This window comes from Rutidosis leptorrhynchoides, chromosome 6 (assembly GCF_046630445.1).
Source record: "Rutidosis leptorrhynchoides isolate AG116_Rl617_1_P2 chromosome 6, CSIRO_AGI_Rlap_v1, whole genome shotgun sequence".
Lineage (NCBI taxonomy): Eukaryota > Viridiplantae > Streptophyta > Magnoliopsida > Asterales > Asteraceae > Rutidosis > Rutidosis leptorrhynchoides.
In genome coordinates this window covers 440,547,339-440,572,289 of record NC_092338.1, presented here as the reverse complement: position 1 = coordinate 440,572,289, position 24,951 = coordinate 440,547,339, and the positions used below count along the sequence as shown (strand labels likewise).

Below are 24,951 nucleotides of genomic sequence, written 5' to 3'. Positions count from 1 at the left end.
ATTTGAATTGGAGTACTTGGTCGACTTGATGATGATTCTAAATAAAAATCAACGGCGACAATATTGGCTAGATGTCTTGATCGAGCTACAGGTGGTGAACGTATGAAAGGTGGTGAACGTTTTGCTCGGTGCATTCACTGAATATCCTATTAGTTATAAAAGATAAAAATTATATAAGTTATCAAATTAATAGACTTTTCTGATTTTGCCCACGTTTCGAATAGTCAATAGATGCGGCAGGTAGCCAGGACCCTTTAAATTGGAAGCCCACAACTCGCCACTAACAAATCCAACTATTACTACGAACCAGAAAATTTTGGATGTCTATCAATTTAACCGCTTAAAATAATTTTTCGTTGAAATTTAAAGAAATTAGAGAGAAGAAATAGAAAATTCTATGTCCTAAAAACTAGAGCGTCGAGAAATAAGAAATAAAAAAGAGCGCGTCGAAAAAAGTCGAAAAATAAAAGGTCGAAAAATAATAAAAAGAACGTAGCGCGTCAAAACTTAAAAGTCTAAAAACTAAGAATTAAAAGTTGCGTCTAAAGTTATTAAAGCTTAAAAGAAATACTATTTCCAAAACGGCAATAACTTAAAAAGTACTAAATTTATAAAACGGCGTCGCAAAATTCTAAAGCACTTAAATATTAGTCTAAAGAAAAAACACTTAAGGGATTTTACGGCAAAGCCTAAAAATCTAGAAATAAAAATAACTATGGCAAAAACTATGACTTAAAACTAAATACGAACGAAAAATACAAATATTACGCTAAAACAAATAAAAAGATACAAAATATAAAAATAAACTTAAAGTTGTAAAAAGTACAATTTTTATAAAAATATTATTTTTATATTATTTATTTTATAAAAGTATTAATTTTATATATTAATAAAACTAATTAAAACTAAAAATACAAATTAAATAAATAAAGCTAAAACTAAATAATTAAATACACTAACCCAAATTAGGGTTTTAATTAATAATAATAATAATAATTAATCTAACCCTAAACTGTCGGCTGAGGTTACCAGACCTGTCAACTCACCTCATGCTTTAGTTGTTTTACCATGCGATCGCATGGTCTGCGAATTCGGGCCAGATATTGGGCTACTACCTAACCAGGCCGAGTGTTTTATTATTATTTTTTTCTTTCTGTTTTTATAAAATATTTAAATAAACTAAATAAAAACTTAAATTTTAAAACTAAAATAAAAATAAAGAAACTATTAATTTTATATATTTTTAACAATCTCTTAAAAATATATATATTTTTATTTTTCTTACTTTTTAAATTTTTGTATTTTTTAAAATTTAAAACGTATATTTTTACAACAAATTAACTAAAACTTACTAAAATATATATATATTTTTTATATAGTGTTGCGCTTTAGGCGTTTTAGTGTCCCCGGCAGCGGCGCCAAAAATACTTGATGTTATGCGAGGGGTATATGAAATAGTATTAATTTTACAAGGAAATACTATTAAATACGATACAATTTTACACAAGTTATTTATTTATTTATAGAGTGGATATACCTAAACCTTGCTACAACACTTATAGGCAGTGTAGTTTTTAGTAAGTCCGGTTCGTCCACAGGGAACTAGCCAAGTTTAACGCTAAATTTTTAAAACTAAATTTATATATAAATATATATATAAATATAAGAAATATTATTATTATTATTATTATAAAAGGGGGTTTTTACCATTTAATGACCGGTTTGTCTATTTAAAAACTTAAGTCGCAGTTAAAACCTAATGTAAAATATTAAATATATAGAAGACTTAATTTAAAGCGTAAAGTAAATGACAATAATTAAAGTGTGATAAATAAAATTGCGACAATTAAAAAGTACGATAATTAAAAGTGACAATAAATTAAAGTGCGATAATTAAAAGTGCAATTAAATATGAAATAAAGGAATTATGCTTATTTAAACTTCCGTAATCATGATATTTAACGTGTTGATTTTAGTTTATTACCATGGGTTAATTGTCCTTTGTCCTGGATTATTCAATATGTCCATCTAGTTTTTGTCCATAACAGTCTATCAGTCATAAATATATAGTGCGAGTGTCCTCGTCAAATTATCCTTATATCTGAAGTCAAATATTCCAACTAATTGGGGACTTAAACTATAATTACACCAAATGTCCTTGTATATAATTCACCCCTGTTTTAATAAGTCCATAGACTATTAATCCATTCCCGTGTCTGGTTAAATGAACGACTATTAGTACTTATAAATATCCCACCCATCGTGTCCGATCGAGTGTATATGGTTATTTATAGGTACGTCCAATTGTAAATCTTTATATTAAATTAACAAACTATCATTTAATTAAACAAATATAAAGCCCATCAATAGCCCATAGTCTAATTTCCACAAGTGTCGTTCTTTTGTCCAAACCCCAATTATGGTACAAAGCTCAATTACCCCGTCTTTAATATTTTAGCCCAACATCACGATTACTTCGGCTTAAATAAGCATAATAATAACTTAGCTACGAGACATTAATTTAAAAAGGTTGAACATAACTTACAATGATTAAAAATAGCGTAGCGTTACACGGACAGAATTTCGACTTACACCCTTACAACATTCGCTAACATACCCTTATTATTAAAATTAAAATTAATATATATATATATATATATATATATATATATATATATATACGTGAGATTGAGAGATAGAGAAAAAGGTGTGTTATTGTTCGATCACCAAACTGCTTTTTATAGGGATGTGGCCAGATACTGTTTACCATGCGATCGCATGGGATTTAGGCCTCCAGGCCATGCGATCGCATGGCCTCTTTTTCCAGCTCACATGAGTTTGTTTGCTTGCTGCCGACGGTTTTATAAATATATATATATATATATATATATATATATATATATATATATATATATATATATATATATATATATATATATATATATATATATATATATATATATATATATATATATATATATATATATATATATGTGTATATATATAATTTTATGAATTAATTATATATTATATTATATTCATGTGCATAGTTGACTTGTAATTTTTAGTCCGTTGCGTCGAGCATTGAGAGTTGACTCTGGTCCCAGTTCTGGATTTTCGAACGTCCTTGCGTACAATTTAATATCTTGTATTTTGCGTTTCGCGTCTTCTACTCTTGTAATTTTGAGACGTTTCACATCAATAATTTGAACCACTTTGATTGTACTTTGTACTTTTTAGCTTTTTGGTCGTTTGCGTCTTCAATTCATCGAATCTGTCTTTTGTCTTCACCTTTTATTATTTAAACGAATATCACTTGTAAATAGAACAATTGCAACTAAAAGTTTTCTTTCTTGGGGGATAATGCTATGAAATATATGTTCGTTTTTAGCATTATCAATATATCAACAAATAGCGAGACAATGATTTATAGAAGTAAATGACCAAAACACTCGAAAGTTTAAGATACACTTTGAATGATATAGTTTATTGATAATTTAAGACTATATTTTGACAAAGGTACGAGTCACAAAACGTAAATTGCGAGTTTTCTAAGCGTACGAAAATGCGTTCGAGAAACCGGATCCGGGACATAAGTCGAGTGACAACGTACGAGTCATCGGAATGAAAATTACAAATCAACTATGCACATGAATTTAATATAATATATAATTAATTATTTAAATTATATATATTATATATATTATATTTAATTATGTCGACAAACAAGAAAACAAAAAAATATGTGAGCTGGATCTGACGGCCATGCGATCGCATGGGAAATAGGCATAAAACCCATGCGAGTGCATGAGCTCATGCAAGTGCATGAGATTTGCGCTAAAATCCCATGCACTCACATGGGCATCAGAATCAGGAATTATGGCTATAAATACCAGGTTTCTGCTCGAGTTTTTTTTACACTTATATTACTCCCTAAGTATTTATTTATTATAATTATTATTATTATTATTATTATTATTATTATTATTATTATTATTATTATTATTATTATTATTATATTATTATTATTATTATTATTATTATTATTAAGATTATTATTATTATTAATCTTAATATTTTTAGTAATATTATACATAAAATATTACGACGAGGTCATGAGCGTGTCACTTTCAAAACAAGCTTCAAACGGGATAGAACTAAGGAAATTATGGGTTATAGTTATGGAGGTTATGGGTAATGTTCATGGATATTGTTCGCAAGTCAAACCTAGTATTTATCATCTCTGTTGCGTCTACGTACTTTCCTGCAATATTGAATCTCAATATTGATACGTGAGCATTCATATCATATCTTTTATATATTAATAGTGTATACATGTCTAGTGCTCGAGTATATATTTATACATGCTTGTATGCTAAATTTCGTCGTTAAATAGTTTATAATGAATCACGAATTAAATACATATATTACTGGTAAAAGGTATATGATATATATGTTTTCAAAAAGCTGGCGAAAAATCAATAACTTTTCATTTAGAAATCGCGTAATTTCGATGAACGAATCAAAAGATATGGTCAACTGAATTAAAATTGACGTTAATTGGAATTGCTTTTGAATATGCAATTAATATTTAAACAACCTGTTTATGAGATTGATAAAATACTACTAGCCAAGTAAATGAATCCTTATATAAGGCACGTCTCGTTTTGTTGAACAATTGTCAAAATTGACTTTTTGAAATGACTTTTGATAACTTTTGTATGTCGATCTCGAGCATTAGGATTGTGATACACTATAACCCAACCTAGTTTATTAGACATGTATTGACCAACATATGTTCTCTAGGTTGAGATCTACGGTTAATCTTGCATTCCGAGTTACAGTCACTTTTTGATGAATGACCTTATGTGCTGCTAAGGTGAGTTTCATTTGCTCCCTTTTTAATTGCTTTTGAAATCTATATTTTTGGGCTTAGAATACATGCACTTTATTTTAAACGCAATGGATACAAGTACATACTAAATTCTGCACTGAGTTTGAACCGAAAATCCCTTAGCTTTGGTAATTAGTAACTGCCAGTTATAAGACTGGTGGGCGCGAGTAGTAATATATGGATCCATAGGGCTTGACATCCCCGTCTGTTCTAGGTATAGAAACCCTAGCCTGAACTATAAAACGAACGTATGCTATTTGAGTTAGTACACGTTGGTTTGCGTGTATTGTACATGTTGGTTGCATGTATGTTAAAACAGGGGTACTTATTAAAACATTAAAGTTTAGTTACCAGGGTGCTCAATTTCGTAGAATATTTTGATAAACGTTTCTGGATGAAACAACTGAAAACTTGTGATTCACCTTTATATACAGATTATGCGCAACATTAAAACTATGAACTCACTAACCTTTGTGTTGACACTTTTAAGCATGTTTATTCTCAGGTTTCTAGAAGTCTTCCGCTGTTTGCTTATATGTGATACAAGCTATGTGCATGGAGTCATACATGCTTTATTCAAGAAAACTTTGCATTCACAAAATCATCACCATGTATCTTATTTTGACTTCATTGTCAACGGATGTATTATGATAAACTATTATTTATGGTGATTGTCTATATGTAGAAATTATCAAACGTTGAAAACCTTAGAAATTGATATTCATTTATTGTGTACCTTTTGAAAAGAATGCAATGTTTACAAAACGTATCATATAGAGGTCAAATACCTCGCAATGAAATCAATGAATGACGTATTCGTCCATATGGATTTGGATCGATCGTCATAGTTGGTATCAGAGCATTGGTCCTAGTGAACCAGGTCGTGCATAAGTATGTCTAACTGATAGTTGTTAGGATGCATTAGTAAGTCTGGACTTCGACTGTGTCTGCATGTCAAATGTTTTGCTTATCATTTCTTGTCAGAAATTATCTGTCTATCATCTTAAGTCTAAACGCGTCTTATTGCATTGATTTCATAGATAGTGTATAGAAAAAATTCATATCTTGGCATATCTATTACAGTAAACTTTGACTGCCATCTTCCGAAAATTTCTCCGTAATTTACGGGATTTTGGTATTATATATACATATGTAAATTATGTATTGAAGAGTACCAATCTAAATTCTATAATCTATTTCATATCAAAAATCATCTCTCTAATTATACAAGATGGATCCTGTATCTAGTTCAAATTCCTTAAATTCCGACAGCTATTCCGATATGGATATTCACCTGAACTCTGAAGAAAGTGTAACCGGAATGGATCAACCAATCAGCCATCACCTATTCTGGATGAATTGGGGATGGGTTCGTAGCCTACTTAATCATTGGAGATAAGAAGAAGGTGATCCCTTCCATCTACCACATTCACCTCTTGGCGAAGAACCTGAAGCACTTACCGGCGAACCTATTCGTAATACTATTTTCTCTCTCATTTCCAGAGTATCTCATCATGATTATATACTATCCCATATTATAAATCTTATTTATCCGATCGTCCGAACCACCGATCATCCCGGTATAATAGAAGAAGTCAACGAGCTTCGTGCTCGGGTAGTGGCTTTGGAGAATATGGTGCAAGGGTTACGAACACCAGCAGCAGCACCCGCAGCATAACCGGTACCACCATCATCCACACCAACAGGATCATTACCACCACCAACAACCACATCTGCATCACACGCCTCAACATCACAATCTGTACCTCGGATATCAACATCATACGCACCATAGGTACCAAGAAGTACCAGCAACGACAAACGATGAAGTATGGATTCATAACTTCATCGGAGAAACATTCTACGGCGATTATGTAATTTCTAAAGTTTAGAGATTATCTATTCTAGCCTTAACCCTAAATCAGATAGAGTAGAAACCCTTATCTGAATGGTGTAAGATACAAGCTAGACTTGTTTTACCAACAGCATCAACAGTACCCTTAGCCTCACTAGCACAGTCAGTGATGTCAACATCGTCAGAATCAGCAGCACCTCTAACATCATAAGCTCCGTCAGTTCAAGAAAGCACCGTGGACATCATTACGAGTCAACAACGAGTATATTGTATCAATGAGTTATGAAGTAATAACTCTATTCATCTAAAGAATTTATATGTATATCTTATATATATAAATTTTAAAACCATCATGAATCTTTTCGTACTAAGCTATTACGTGTGAATTTTAAGGGGTAGATACTACTCGGTTAATTCATATTACTAATATGCTATGATGTACATCCTTCGTTAACAACTTAACCATCGTTAACTACAAATATCTGTTTTAACTCAATGAATTCCATTTCATAATGAACTTAGTGTATTAATCAATTACATGTTTGATTTTACACTTTTATCTTCGATGTACTCAAAACTTTCTAGAAAACATCATTTATATCTTATGAAGTTCATAAGAATTCCACGAGCATCAACATCCTTCACCGAGGAATAAGAATACATAATGAAGTATTGATTTCATTAGTGAAATACTCCGCGAAGATTATGTAATCCTTAATGTTTTAGAGATTATTCATTCAATTCAAAAATCAAATGAGCTTAATATGATATTAACTCATCAAATCTGTATTACATCTGAAGAAGATATACATACATATATTTTCATAAAGACGGTAATAAAAAAAATTCTTTTGTACAAAGTATTAATTGTGAAATCTTTAACGGGTAGGTAATACTCGGGAAATATATAAGTTCACAATTAATATGTTATACTGTACATTCTTCAACTTTGATTCAAAAATTATTAACTTTGATCACAGCGATATACAATCGTTTCCATACAAATTCAATTACATATTCTGATTTTGAAAAATCAGAATCCAAGCTAAGATTTAACAGAAAACATTACTCTTAGATTCTTACATCTTTCAAATGCTATACTTTGACTTCAAAACTGTGCTAGAACATCACTTCTATTCATAAATCCAGAAAAAAAAAAATTGTATCGTTCAAAATTCTAGAACATCATATGTATCTTGACAATTACAATCTTCATGCAAACCCTTCAAACTTTTGAAAATACCTCGGATTGATAACCAACGATTCGGTTATGATAACTTTGAATGCTGATGAAGCAGCAAAAACTGTAAACGACCTTAACAGCCAAAAGTTTGATGATAAAGAATAGTGTGTTGGCAAAGCTCAGAAAAAGAGAAGGTTTGGAACTAGAAAACGGATTGAGCAAAGTATGAAGGAGGCTGTGGATAAATCACAAAGACTAAACCTGCCTTCAAAGAATCCAAATTATTCAGTATCTGCTGAAGCCATTAACGAATACCTTGCTTTTGAATCTAAAGCCTTGCTGACAATATTCTTCATCATCCTCTGATATTAGAAATTCTAAGATATCATCGTATCTTTCATTATAAATATCCTCCATATTTCTGGAGATAATTCCATAATCATTCTTATCGGAAATCAATTTTCTCCTTGCGATATCTGTGTAACATCATAAAAGAAACTATTTTAGTTTCTAAATTCTGAAACTTTCGAGTTTAAAATATAAATATTTTTGAAGAGGTGTTGGGAACTGAAGCATGAGTTAGTATAATATAATGACACTTGATCAACGTGATTATATTATAGTAAGTCATGCTGAGTTTCTAATGGAACGTGATAAAGGTTCACATATCATACCCTAATTATAAACCATGTTACATAACTCTTTCATTCTATTTAACCTCTAAACTATCAAGAAAATATTTTCTTAATGATTCGGTCTTTTTCGAGGTATTCTGGTAATTAGACAAGTCAGATTGTGCTATTACCATTTTTTTTAAAACATTAATTATGTTCATTCCGAAATTCATACCTACGAATTCTGGACCATTATTCGCTTAATTTAAAGTCGGGAAGATAAAACAAAAGCATGAAGCTTCAAAATATCAATGGGAGTATATATAAATCACAGTAAATTGGAGAGAGTATTAACTGTGGATGTCAATGATTATGGAAAGACAGAAACAGAGACAACGAAATATAAGGGAAGATATAAAACCCAACAACCACCCAGAAATTACAAACCGTGTTTATCAATACGTATAGCAATATAAAGACACGGGAGAATGAAAAACATTATAACCCCAAGGTAATGGTAGAAGAAAATAACTTCCTCCGGTGGTAGATGAAAAAGAAGAATGACATATATGAAAGTTAGGAGTATATCAAGAATCAGAACTGGATGAAGCATTTTTTACAATCTTTTGAAAATAGGAAATGAGGAAGAAGATGTAAGAGTGATGAAAATAATGAAACGGAAGAGGTCAATTTATAGCGAAATATCAAACATCGCAATCGAGGCAAATTACGCATTTAATCAAAAGAAATCTTAATTTTCTTAAATTCCGAAGAATCAAATCTTATTTAGATTATGAAGATTTTCTATTCCTTAAATTACGGAAATCAATCGTTAATACGTCAAGAGTTAAGACGAATCTCTATTCTTCATTTCACTCTTTTACGATAACTTCTCTCATACGCTTCGAATAATCGGATTATTTTATCCATATTATTTAACGGTGATAAAACTCTATTTATCAACACATATACGACATGAAAACATTTTTATTGTTAGTCATGACGACCTCACTCAAAATTCAGGACGAAATTTCTTTAACGGGTAGGTACTGTGATGACCCGAAAATTTCTGACCAAATTTAAACTTAATCTTTGTATGATTAACATTTCCGACATGATAACCAAAGTCTGTAAAACTGAATCTCAAAATTTTTGAACTATTCAAATACCTTTCGGTTGTTCTCGACGATTCGCGAATAATTATATGTATATAGATACATATATATATATATACTATAACTTGAAAATGTAACAATGTATTAATTGTTTAATACCGTACATTAAACTTATTGGTTTAATTATTTATTTGAATATATATATGATAAGTTGGAATATTAATTGTATGAATAGCTTGCGACGTATATTTAAAACGTGTTTATGAATGTTGATAATATATATTAACTTGGTCATAATACGATTTGTTATTATATATATATCAACAAATAGCGAGACAATGATTTATAGAAGTAAATGACCAAAACACTTGAAAGTTTAAGATACACTTTGAATGATATAGTTTATTGATAATTTAAGACTATATTTTGACAAAGGTACGAGTCACAAAACGTAAATTACGAGTTTTCTAAGCGTACGAAAATGCGTTCGAGAAACCGGAACCGGAACATAAGTCGAGTGACAACGTACGAGTCATCGGAACGAAAATTACAAGTCAACTATGCACATGAATTTAATATAATATATAATTAATTATTTAAATTATATATATTATATATATTATATTTAATTATGTCGACAAACAAGAAAACAAAAAATATGTGAGCTGGATCTGATGGCCATGCGATCGCATGGGAGATAGGCATAAAACCCATGCGAGTGCATGAGCTCATGCAAGTGCATGAGATTTGCACTAAAATCCCATGCACTCGCATGGGCATCAGAATCAGGAATTATGGCTATAAATACCAGGTTTCTGCTCGAGTTTTTTTTACACTTATATTACTCCCTAAGTATTTATTTATTATTATTATTATTATTATTATTATTATTATTATTATTATTATTATTATTATTATTATTATTATTATTATTATTATTGTTATTATATTATTATTAAGATTATTATTATTATTAATCTTAATATTTTTAGTAATATTATACATAAAATATTACGACGAGGTCATGAGCGTGTCACTTTCAAAACAAGCTTCAAACGAGATAGAACTAAGGAAATTATGGGTTATAGCTATGGAGGTTACGGGTAATGTTCATGGGTATTTTTCGCAAGTCAAACATAGTATTTATCATCTCTGTTGCGTCTACATACTTTCCTGCAATATTGAATCTCAATATTGATACGTGAGCATTCATATCGTATCTTTTATACATTAATAGTGTATACATGTCTAGTGCTCGAGTATATATTTATACATGCTTGTATGCTAAATTTTGTCGTTAAACAGTTTATAATGAATCACGAATTAAATACATATATTACTGGTAAAAGGTATATGATATACATGTTTTCGGAAAGCTGGCGAAAAATCAATAACTTTTCATTTAGAAATCGCGTAATTTCGATGAATGAATCAAAAGATATGGTCAACTGAATTATAATTGAAGTTAATTGGAATTGCTTTTGAATCTGCAATTAATATTTAAACAACCTGTTTATGAGATTGATAAAATACTACTAGCCAAGTAAATGAATCCTTATATAAGGCACGTCTCGTTTTGTTGAACAATTGTCAAAATTGACTTTTTGAAATGACTTTTGATAACTTTTGTATATCGATCTCGAGCATTAGGATTGTGATACACTATAACCCAACCTAGTTTATTAGACATGTATTGACCAACATATGTTCTCTAGGTTGAGATCTACGGTTAATCTTGCATTCCGAGTTACGGTCACTTTTTGATGAATGACCTTATGTGCTGCTAAGGTGAGTTTCATTTGCTCCCTTTTTAATTGCTTTTTCAATCTATATTTTTGGGCTGAGAATACATGCACTTTATTTTAAACGCAATGGATACAAGTATATACTAAATTCTACACTGAGTTTGAACCGAAAATCCCTTAGCTTTGGTAACTAGTAACTGCCGGTTATAAGAACTGGTGGGCGCGAGTAGTAATATATGGATCCATAGGGCTTGACATCCCTATCTGTTCCAGGTATAGAAACCCTAGCCTAAACTATAAAACAGACGTAGGCTATTTGAGTTAGTACACGTTGGTTTGCGTGTATTGTACATGTTGGTTGCGTGTATTGTAACAGGGGTACTTATTAAAACGTTAAAGTTTAGTTACCAGGGTGCTCAATTTTGTAGAATATTTGGATAAACATTTCTGGATGAAACAACTGAAAACTTGTGATTCACCTTTATATACAGATTATGCGCAACATTAAAACTATGAACTCACCAACCTTTGTGTTGACACTTTTAAGCATGTTTATTCTCAGGTTTCTAGAAGTCTTCCGCTGTTTGCTTATATGTGATACAAGCTATGTGCATGGAGTCATACATGCTTTATTCAAGAAAACTTTGCATTCACAAAATCATCACCGTGTATCTTATTTTGACTTCATTGTCAACGGATGTATTATGGTAAACTATTATTTATGGTGATTGTCTATATGCAGAAATCATCAAACGTTGAAAACCTTAGAAATTGATATTCATTTTTTGTGTACCTTTTGAAAAGAATGCAATGTTTACAAAACGTATCATATAGAGGTCAAATACCTCGCAATGAAATCAATGAATGACGTGTTCGTCCATATGGATTTGGAGCGATCGTCACATCATCGAATTCCATGAGTTTATAATTCTCAATCTTTAAAGGTCAATCTCAAGGATTGAGTAATATCAGGCTTAAAAGCTGATTTTTAATCTTTAAGAAGATTATCCTTTCCGGGGGTCTGATTCATTAGTCTTATCAAGCTAATTTGCACGGCGCCCTCCCCATTTTACGAGATAAATCCTTCTCATGGTTAGGATAAATCTGACCACATGGCGACCCTGTTTGATGCTGAGGTCCGTGGATTTCCTGCTGATTTTAGAGATGACTTTTCTAGATTTTTCGTCAACCTACAGCTGGTCTGGACGACAACTTCTTGACCTAAATCAAGAAGCGCTTGTCTTTTTCGAAAGACTTTACTTCCTTTTAATGATGGAATTGATTCATCGTGTAGATCCATCTTTTCTTTCAAATGTATTACAATAAACGGGTAAAACAATTAATTTAGTCCAAAATAAAAGTACCTGCAATAATTTTACAGAAACATGTGATAGATAGTTTTTAATTGAATAACTTGGTACATTTTCCCCACACTTGACTTTTTCTTTGCCTTTTTATTCTCCTTTATTCCATTTTAAATGAATTCAAGCATTTTAGGTTGTTTCTCAATTTATGTCCTTTCCGAGGTAACAATAATTTCGGTATTATCATCTAGTTTTATCGTTCATAAATATGTATAAACATGATTTTGAATTCATTTAGTTGAAAAATTTTAAAATTTTCACAATATTTAGAAAATAAGCCAAGTATAAACCTGAGAGAAATTATAACCCTTCCCCACACTTGAGATCATGCAATGCCCTCATTTGCATGAAATCAGACTATATTTATAAATTCATGAGGGTGATTAGTGTATAAAAGTGATTAAAAATACCCAGTTTGTAATTGCAAAGCTGGTCGAATGATAGATGGCGCGCCTCATCGTTCATTCCTTTTGTTGTTTTATCACACATGTTTTTCTTCAAAAACAGTTGCTTTTCTGAAATGTTTGCTAATTTTTGAAAATGCGTCTTTTACCCTTACTCATTATGCATGTTTATTAACGAGTTATGCACTAACCGGAACCCCTAATTTAACGTTAAGTGGGGTTAGACTTCCCTACACTTAGCTGACGACATGTAAAGTCGGTAGAATAAGTTCCACGAATTAAAATAGTGAGCCAGTTATTTACATCTCGGGTGGTGTACAATATATTAATGGGTTTAAAGTTTAGACCCACCCGATTGTTACTACTTAATTCTTTTTTAAGTGTAGCTTTTAGTAAATGGATATGTCTCTTTTCTGGTTCTTGGTCAAATGGATCGTTATACACCGACATACATATTTCTATAGGGTGGACAATTCCTAACATTTCTTTCCGTTCATCCTCGGGATCAAAGGTTTCACCTCTATTACCCAATTGGGTGAAATTCGAGGTGTCATTATCTATTACAGCTCTTAATTCATCTTCGGTAGATGACTCGTCTATTGAGAATATTGTGTTGGAAAGTTGTGAAGTTGTGAATTTCGGGATCGAAGCAAATTCTTCTTCTTTATCGATCTTTATCGGTCCCACTATTTTGGTCTCGGGGGTAAAATTTTCAACGTTATCGTTTTCCCAAGAGTACCAATTTGTCACCCTTACTTCTTCTTCATCCATTGATGGATCGATGATTTCGTCGGTAGAGGCTAATGTGTCGATATGTTGTGAAATTGATAAAACTGAATAAAAAGTATCATCGGGATAATTGGTGATTTCGGAGCTCTCGAATTCATCAAAATTCGATGGCATGAGATTTTTTTGCACACGACTCCTCAGATCAACAGGTGTGTAGTCTGATAGAGTTTCAGCTTGCCAATTTGCAAACTCTCTCATTTGTTCATTTTGAGCGTCAAATTCTTCGAGTTTGATTTTCATATAATTTAATAAATTTTCAGACACGTAATTTTTCTCGTCATCTGGTTGTTGAGTTTGGATATATTCTTGAGAATAATCCCAATTTGAAATGTATTCCTCATAATCATTCCATTCAGGTTCCATGGGTGCATAATTTTTCATAGGAACGTAATAATAACATTCCCATGTTGAATGATAATCTCCACAGATTTCACAACCAGTTATTGTTTCGTCATTCGTGATCCAAGATTGACCGAACGAATTGTCATCAACACCCATTTGAGAGTATTGATTTAATTGATTTTGGTTATCAGAAAGAGTTTCCAAAATATTTTCGAGATTTTCCATAATGCGCTTATTACCAAATTTTAGCTACAATGTGGTGCATTTACTAATTATTCTATTAGTTATAAAACTAAAAATTATATAAGTTATCAAATTAATAGACTTTTCTACTTTTGCCCATGTTTCGAATAGCCAATAGATGCAGCAGGTAGCCAGGACCCTTTAAATCGGAAGCCCATAACTCGCCACTAACAAATCTAACTATTACTACGAACCAGAAAATTGGCGTCTATTAATTTAATTGCTTAAAATAATTTTTCGTCGAAATTTAAAGAAAATCTATGTCCTAAAAACTAGAGCGTAGAAATGAAAAAGAAAAAAACGCGTCGAAAAATAAGAAGTCGAAAAACAAACGTCGAAAAATAAAAAGTCGACAAATAATAATAAGAAAGTAAAGCGTTGAAACTTAAAAGTCTAAAAACTAAATATTAAAAATTGTGTCTAAAAGTATTAAAGCTTAAAAGAAATTCTATATCCAAAACGGCAATAACTTAATTAGGCACTAAAATATAAACGGCGTCGCAAAATTCTAAAGCGCCTAAATCTTAATCTAAAGAAAAAGCGCTTAAGGGATTTTACGGCAAAGCCTAAAAATATAGAAATATAAAAATTCTACGGCAAAAACTATGCTTAAAACTATATAATGAACTAAATGATACAAATTATAAAAAGATATATTATAAAAAGATAAAAATAAAATTTTATATAAGAATATTATTTTTATATTATTAGTTTATAAAAATATTAATTTATATAATTAATAATAATAATTATACTTGATATTACAAATTATAATTAAAACTAGAAATATAAACCAATTAAATAAATAAAACCCTAATTAATAATAATAATTAAATTATAAACCCTAATTCAGCATTTATTACGTCCGATGATTGATCTGTCAGACTATCTCATGCGAACACATGAGATTTGGCGTTCCGGGTCATGTGATCGCATGGCCTGCTGGTCCAGGTCAGTTTTGGGCTTTTAACAGGCTCGGCCCAATCTTTTCTATTTTTTTTATTTTTTTATTTTTTTATTTTTATTTTTTTAACACTTATTATAAATACAAAATATTTTTACGAAATAAGAAATAATATATTTTTACAAAAATATAGATTACAAAAATATAGCCTTTTTCACCGAGTCCCCGGCAGCGGCACCAAAAACTTGATGTGTGCAGCGGTGTATACGAAATAGATTATATTTTTATTATGAAATAATACAAAATATGATACAAGTTTTAATTATTTATTTACAAATGGGATATACCTAAACTCTGCTACAACACTATAGGTAGTGTACCTAATCGTAGAGTTGTATAGTTTTTAGTAAGTCCGGTTCGTTCCACAGGGAGACGGCTTATTTTACGCTATATTTTTATATAACTATATTTGTACAAAATATAAATATATATATATATATATATATATATATATATATATATATATATATATATATATATATATATATATTACAATTATTATTATTATAAAAGGGGGGTTTTACCGTTTAATGACTGGTTTGTCGATTTTATATTTTAAGCGAAGCGTAAAGTAAATGACGATATTTAACTAACGATAAAATAAATAACAATAATTAAAATAACAATAAATAAAAGTATGAGAAAATATAAAATAAAATATATTATGCTTATTTAAACTTCCGTAATCATGATGTTTGACGTTTTGATTTTAATTTATTACCCTGGGTTAATTGTTCTTTGTCCTGGATTATTTTCATTGGTCATAATTATAAAGTGCGAGTGTCCTCGTTAAATTAACCTTATTCACGAAGTCAAATATTCCAACTAATTGGGGATTCGAACTATAACAAGGTTTTAATACTTTGTTTAATGATTACACTAGGTTATCGACTGCGTATAATCCAAGGTTTTAATACTTTGTTAACAATTACACCAATTACCCTTGAATGTAATCCACACCTATTTTAATAAGTCCATTGACTATTAATCCATCACCGTCTCCGGTCAAATGAACAATTATTAGTATATATAAATATCCCGTCCATCGTACCCGATCGAACGTATGTGGCTATTTATAGATACGTCAAATTGTAAATCTCTATATTAATCAAATATAGAGTCCAATAATAACCCATAGTCTAATTTTCACAAGTGTCGGTCTTTTGTCCAAACCCCAATTATGGTCCAAAGCCCAATAACCCCGTCTTAATATTTAGCCCAACACCACGATTACTTCGGCTCAAATAAGCATAATAATAACTTAAGTACGATACATAATTAAAAAGGGAGAATTTAGCTTACAGTGATTATTAATCGCGTAGTGTTACAGAGACAGAGTTCCGACTTTAAAACCCGTAAAATAACCTTTACATTACTCAAACTAAACTAATATAAAACTAAACTATATATATATATATATATACTAACAGAGGGAGAGATTGATATATTATGTTGGTGTAGGTTTTTTCGTCGAGCAGAAGCCTGGTATTTATAGGCATATTTCCTGATTCTGATGCCCATGCGAGTGCATGGGGATTTAGTGCAAATCTCATGCACTCGCATGGGTTTTATGCCTATTTCCCATGCGATCGCATGGCCGTCAGATCCAGCTCACACATTTTTTATTTATTTTTGCTTGTCGACATATTATTATATATATATATATATATAATTTATATTAATTATATATATATATATATATATTATATTATATTCTTGTTCATAGTTGACTTGTAATTTTCGCTCCGTTGTCTCGTACATTTACGCCCGGTTTATGTCTCGGTTCCGATTTCTCGAACGTCTTTTCGTATGCTTTAATATCTTGTACTTTACGTTCCGCAACTTGTACTCTTGTCAATATTTAGATGTTGATCATCAATAAATTGAACCACTTGGAGTTTAACTTGTACGTTTGAGCATTTTGGACGTTTGCGTCTTCAAATCTTCATTTTCTTCTTTTGTCTTCGCACTTATTTATATAACCGATTACAACTTAAAAATAGAATAATTACAACTAAAAACTTTACATATTGGTGTGATATTGCGACTAAATATATGTTCATTTGGAGCACTATCAGTTGGCTTACAAGTTAATTACTAAGGTGAATTTGTTTGGGAAGTAATAAATTATCAGTCTTGCCAGCAACAAGAGTATTTCATTGATGCGCGTGAGTATGACTTATCGAAGTTGATTGAGTTTCTTAAGGAAGACCTACCTTTGTTTTTCAAACAGGTTTGGTATTACAAAAAACCCAATGTTCCCGCCTCGCTACTTGAAGATGACCACGATTGGTTTGCTTTGGTAGGATGAGCATTGGTACGTTATGAAACAATTAAGCTTTATACCGAATTTAGGGATGAAAGCGGAAATATTGTTGAAAGTGACCAAGAAGTTGTACCAGAATCTCCAAAAGGGTTTCGGCAATACGATATTCGGGATTACGAAGATTGAGCAAGGTGTATGTTGAAGATAGTCGTTAGGAATTAATGTAATCGTTTTAGGAACTAAGTTGTTGTTCTGTTTATGAAATATTGTAATCGTGTAGGAATTAATGCAATAACGGCTACATTGTAAGGAATCACATTATTAAACACAACGTACATTAATTTAAATTACTAAAACATAAAATTACATAATTTACATAAAAAATACATAACAAATAATTAATTATTCATTAGCGGTAAAGTAACTAAGGTGATAAGAAAAGAAAAAAAAGAGAGAGAAAAGAAAAGAAAAAAGAGAAAAGAAAAAATAAATTAAATTATTTAAGGGAAAAAGATAAAATTACGCCGGTCGTCCCTGAACTTTCAAAGAGACAAAATAACAGTAAACAGAAGGACGACGTACGTTATAAAATGCAAGTTTAGTGATGACGAGCAGAAAAAAAAATTGAAAACGACGCGTATGATTTCACTATATGTTTAAGGACGACGGGAGTAATTTTGTCGTGAATATACTTGCAAGTTCACAAAACAAAATATGTATTAGATGTAAATTTTTCAATGTGAGATTTTTTTTATTGATTAATACTTCTTAATATGCTTGAAAGTATTTTACAATTTATATATATACTAATTTACGTAAATGAAATCCAATAGACACCTGCCGCGTTACACAGTATCACTGTTATACTGTAGGAACTTTTTAAAAAAAAATAAAAATACCAGTGAACACCTAACAGTGCAGATGTTACAACCATTAACACCAACACAACTTAAAAACCCTACCACCAAAACACAACTGCAGCCACCACCACTGTCGCCACCGCAATAACCACCGCCGACGTTTATGACCGGAAACAACCATGATACCGACGACCGCTGTTGGTCCGTCATCTTCAGCCGCAAAAAAAGAAACTTTTTTATAATCGCCATCCACAAAGGACCTCGGCCACCACCGCACCGTCATCATTAACCACCATTCACCAACACAAATAGAAAGGGGATGGATCAAACCCAGAAACCACAGTGACACCAACTCAATCACCTTTGGAACCACTGTACCTCCTACCACTACCACCACTACACCTCTTGCCACTACCACCACTACACCTACGACCACCACCACTACTCCACCACCATCAACCACCTTTCACCGCCACCATCAACCTCCAGCCACCGTCACCATCAGCCTTTTAAACAACTTGGTCAAACAACCAGATCTGGCCGAAGCTCAACCATCACATGCTACAAATATCTCTTTTTTTTTCTTTTGTCAACGAAAGAAATAAAGGAAGGGGACTCGCCAGATCTGACCGGATCTCCGTTCAGACTAGAGGCCGGAAACAAAAGTCACCGGAAGCAAGACTGACAGCGCGTTGAAGCTCCGATAACGTTTGATTCTAGCATGTTGGGCTCGGTATTCAGAGAAGAGTAATTTGAGTAAGTTGGTGTGTTGATTTGGCAAAGGTAAATGGTTGATGAGAAAAAGATATCTGGGAGGAAAAGGAAGAAAATACAAAGAAAATCCTGGTGCAGAAATGAGGAGAGAGGGATTGTAGTTGGCTTTTTTTTTAAATCTTTTTAACTCTTATTAATCGTTTGAGCAACGAGGTTATAATTTGAGGGAATAACACTTTCATTCACCTTTTTAATTAAATGGGCTATGGCCCAACGTAATAACCCCTCCCACACTATCTATTTCAAAAGGGAAATTCGCCCAAATACACTTTTTTAAAAACTTTTCTTCCAAAATACACTTTCGGGAAAAAAATTGTCTATTTACACCATTAGGTCGACCACCATTTGGGTCGACTACCCCTTTACCCGGTCGACCACTTTAGTTTTCAAGGTAGTCGACCAACATTCTTCATTGATGTTGGTCGACTACTTCAATGAGATGGTCGACTTCAAGGTCGACCGACTTGTTAGCCATAAGTGGGTCGACTAACCCTATTCGACCATACTTGCGTTGTAGGCGACCGATTAGTGGGTCGACTATATTAGTGAAATAAACTTTAATTTGAACAACAAATATTATATATTATCTCATACTACATTTATTGATTACACAACAAATAACACAAGTTACAGACACAACACATACACGACAGTTAAACGGCGGAAAACATACGAACACACATACCTATCATCCATTACAGTTAAACACATTTAAAACACAAAGAAGAAGCTAATCATCACTCAAATTGTAAGTGGAGCCAAATTGTGTTGAGCATGAGTCTTCACATTTTCCTTTACCCTTGCCCTTTACCAACCCCTTCGGCTTTGCCTTTGTTTTTGAGTTACACTTGGACTTTTGTTTACCTTCAGAAAGATCATAATGTGCGGTGCAAGTTGATCTAGTATGTCCATATTCCAAGCAACGACTGCATTTTCTTTTAGATTTGAAATTGTCTTTGTCCTCTCCTTGGGACGGTACACGAGCAGTACTCTTCGGTCTACTCGATTGTCGCTTTGTAACCAATGGCGGTAGGACGGTTTGTAGGTGTCCTGGATCTATCCGTTCAGAAATATGATCTAGCGGGTTAATATCTTCCATGTATGCCGACTTGTACGTTTCAGTGTGGAAATACTTCTGAACGTGTGTAGTAACGTTACGTAGGACAAAATACCTTGCTACTGCCATTACATGTCCACAGGGTATACCGGAAAACTGCCATTGTTTACATGTGCAAGTTTTATCTTGTAGATTTACTTTACCGCCTTTTTTCATATCCAATACCTCAAACTTAACTTGTGATATTGGTTTGACAGTCCAACTAATAGACTTACGATTTCTTTTACCAAGCTTACGCTCTGCATATGATGTGACAGGGGTTGTTAAACCATCAGCAGTGTTTCGGTGTCCCCAAAACCATTATTGAACTGAAGCTCTAAAGAATTCAAGAAGCATTGTAATCGGGAGTTTCCTCGCATGAACTGACAGTGCGTTCATTGACTCTGCACTATTAGAAGTTAGGTAAGCATACCGAACACGATCTGCATGATGTCTAGACCATCTGTTAAACCCAACAGTAGTGAGTGTACGTGCACTATCTGGGATACGTCGTGCTAGTATACCATAGTGGTGATCAAAATCAGATTTTCTATACGCTTTGCACATTTTCCAGTAGTGCCACTCGTAACTTTTAACCCTTTTAGACACACTTTTGAGGTTTCCCAACAAATGTCTAGCACATAGTGCATGAAATACTTCTGGAAATACGTTTGATATACCAGCAGCTATTGCAGGTGCCCTGTCAGATATAATGGCAAGATTAACAATACAACACCCCGAAGACTGTAGAGAGTCTCTTAGATTACCAAAAAACCATGTTCAATGATCGGTGGTCTCTCCTGCTCCAATACCATAGGCTAATGGAAGGATTCCATTGTTAGCATCCATAGCGATAGCAATCAAGTTAGTCTCCAAGTAACGACTTTTTAAATGAGCCCCATCGACTATGATTACTGGTCGTGCATAGTTAACAAACGAACGTGTCTGCATATTAAAGTATTGAAACATTATTTTTAAATACGAGTTAAATTAATAAGTAAATAAAGAAAGCATTAAACATACCGCTGCACCAATGGACATGTAACTCATAACAAATCTGCCTTTGTTGTCCGTTCGAATGTTGGTTACACTACCTGGATTAGACAATCTAAGATTATATAGATAATTAGGTAGTATTTGAAAGGAATCTTCAAGACTACCCCTCAACATCTCAATTGCGTAACATTTGGCTTTCCATGCTTGGTGGTATGATAGACTTATTTTAAATCGCGCCACATATCAGTCCTTATATCATTCGATCGATAGACACGACCTTCTTGTTTCATCACCTCTTTCAGTATATTACCTAGGACCTTCTTGGTGGCATGCTTATTGTTCGGAAGAATTTGGGTATTTGAGCACGTGTGTAGATCATTCAACTTCCGTACTTGAAAGTTGTTGCTATCTTGTATACACCTAGCAGTAATTTGCCATGAACAATTTGGTGATATGCATGTAGCTGTATACCTTGACTTGTCTGAGTACTTTGGTTTTATCTGGAACACTTCAATAACACACTTTGTACGTAACTGTATAAGAAAATCTTCCTTGTTTTTGAAAGTCTGATTCAATTTAACTAGATCTGAGGTTTCATATATTGTCATTGATCTAGGTTTCATTTCGAGTTGGGTGTTCGACAGTAACGGTGGCATGTTCCAAAATATATCATCTGGTTGGGGATTATACTTAATTGGCTGGTCATAAGTTTGTGTTTGGTCGACTTATTCATCTTCGTATTCATCATCACTATCAGGAACATCAGCCTCATCAACTATGTAGTTAAAAAAAGGGTGTTTTGTTGGTTTGATTGGATTCACATTTTCCATATCATCATGCTCAGATCCGCTTTGATCAGATGTAGGTAGGTCAACGATGTAATGATCTTCGTTACCTTCAAACGGTGGTTGTTTATCATTCAACAAATTGGTGTATTGTATTTGTTGGTTGATTTCATCTGTGGTTTGAGTTTATAAGTTGATCTGATTTACAGATTGATTTTGTAGGTTCGAATTATTTGTGTATGGATGTGGTTGGTTGTACTGATCAGTGTATGGGTGGTGTAGGTTGAACTGATTGTTACTTTGGTGTTCTAGGTCGTACTGATTGATGGTTGACTGTTGTAGGTTGAACTGATTGATGGATGATTGTTGTCGGTTGAACTGATTATTGTATGGATGATGTAGGTTGAACTGATTATTGGATTGCTGAGGTAGGTTGAACTGATTATTGGATGGATGATTAAGGTTGTACTGATTATTGTAAGGATTTTGTAGGTTGAACTGATTATTGGTCGGATGTTGTAGGTTTAACCGATTATTGTATTGTTGTTGTAGGTTGAACTGATCATTAGGATTAGTAAGGTTTCGACCTAAAACATGCATTGAATTCGTAATATCTTCTAGATATATGTGAACGGGTTGATTTGAGATGGCCAAATTCATAAAATCATTAAAATCATCTTCATCATCAGTGATATCCAAGACACAGTTATCGACAACGTATTTCATAGATATAACTAAATCTTGTGAAACATCGATTTTTTTAACACATATTTTAACAAAAGCGTACGATTTAAGGGTTTGTTTGGCGCGATTGTAAGTTTCAAAGGTACTCTGGGACAATTATACATATACATATACATATACATATACATATACATATACATATACATATACATATACATATACATATACATATACATATACATATACATATACATATACATATACATATACATATACATTATCAAACATATCTTTCTTGGTTGTCTGAACTTCAACATCTGACACATATCCACCAATGAAACCACCATCATCCTGTCACAGAAACACACGGCAGTAAGTCATCAGAAAGTCATATATATAGTCGACCTTGACAAGGGTCGACTATAGTATAAATGTAATATATTCGACCTAATTAATGGTCGACTACAATGTAAACGTGGTGATAGTCGATCCAATGAAGGGTCGACTACTCATCTGCACACTGGACAGTTTATATAACTTACCAACTTGCATAAATGAATTATATAATAAGAAATTACCTGCTCTTGTTGACGGATATGTTGTTGTAGGTTTTGTATCATAGAATGGAGTTTTAAAATCATTGTCTTGTGGTAGTCTCTAGAAACATATAAACTCTGCACTATCTTTAGTGTCTCACGTGTAACACGGATGCCAGCCTCAACCCGATCACTCATCTCCTTAATCTCCTTGGCATGTTTGTTTTCCTGGTCATCTAATCTCTTTGTCAAATTCTTAATCATATCCGTCAACTCCTTCTTCGTCTCATCATCAAATTTCTTCGGATCATCAACTTTCTTCACCGGTACTTTAGCATCGGGGTTCTTGAAATAGTTTACACTAGCAACCCACCACTCACACTTAACCTCTGTCTTGGTGGGCCTCAAACGATTGAGAGGTCGTTCTTCGTCCGGGATATCATCCTGTCATACACATATTCATACACATATTCATACACATATACATATACATATACATATACATATACATATACATATACATATACATATACATATACATATACATATACATATACATATACATATACATATACATATACATATACATATACAGTTACAGTTACAGTTACAGTTACATATACATATACAGATACATATACAGTTACATATACAAATACAGATACATATACATATACATATACAGTTACATATACACAAACATATACAGTTACATATACATATAGATATACACATACATATAAACATAACACATACATAAATATTTTGGTATAATTATACTCACCGGGAGTTTCATCAACTCAACGTACTCATTCCAGCCCATGACTTTCTTCTTCCGTTTCCAGTGGATTCCACGAGGTATGCCTTCACTTTCTGGCTTGAAAGCATATGCTTCTATTCGGTGTTTGTATGCCTCCCATATCCACATCTACAAACAAAAACCAAATTTGGTTAAATATGAAACATGTTAATTGCTTAAAATTCATAAGTACGGATTACTACCTTAAACGCCCAAGTGAAGCCGCTCAAATGGTATGTCATTACCCCCTTCCGGGTTTTATCTGCTACCCTCTCTTTATAAGGTACTAACACGTGATGCAAATTATTGTAAAGTTTGGTCCATAAGAAAGAACCCCACGGATACTTGTTCATCAACTCAAAGTCCTCTAATAAAAGAAGCATGTCATCGTTTACGCTATCCCGCAACTGCTTCCCAAGGAAGCATAAGTTAATTATCAACGCAATGGCGACTATGACCTTATCCTTGTCAGTTCCTTTCAACTCATCTTTAAAAAAGGCGTCGTGAAACTCCGAAAGATGACGTTGACCATTATGTCGTTTAATAAAAACACGAGATGAAACCGAGTGGTCAAAATCCGACCTCTCTTGACCTATCCAATCTATAAAAGATGTAACTGGACCAAACCGCATCCCGGTAACCA

The 24,951-nt window shown here is 32.5% G+C and overlaps 1 protein-coding gene across 1 annotated transcript; it reads right to left on the bottom strand.

Annotated features, from left to right (window-relative positions):
• Positions 1-22,229: 22,229 nt before the first annotated feature.
• On the bottom strand, positions 22,230-24,332 carry LOC139855323 (uncharacterized). Its single transcript, XM_071844550.1, has 5 exons — positions 24,294-24,332; positions 23,552-23,953; positions 23,250-23,324; positions 22,589-22,667; positions 22,230-22,462 (listed from the first exon to the last, which is right to left on the bottom strand). The coding sequence occupies exons 1-5, from the start codon at positions 24,330-24,332 to the stop codon at positions 22,230-22,232; spliced, it is 828 nt and encodes a 275-aa protein (XP_071700651.1).
• Between the last annotated feature and the right edge of the window lie 619 nt (positions 24,333-24,951).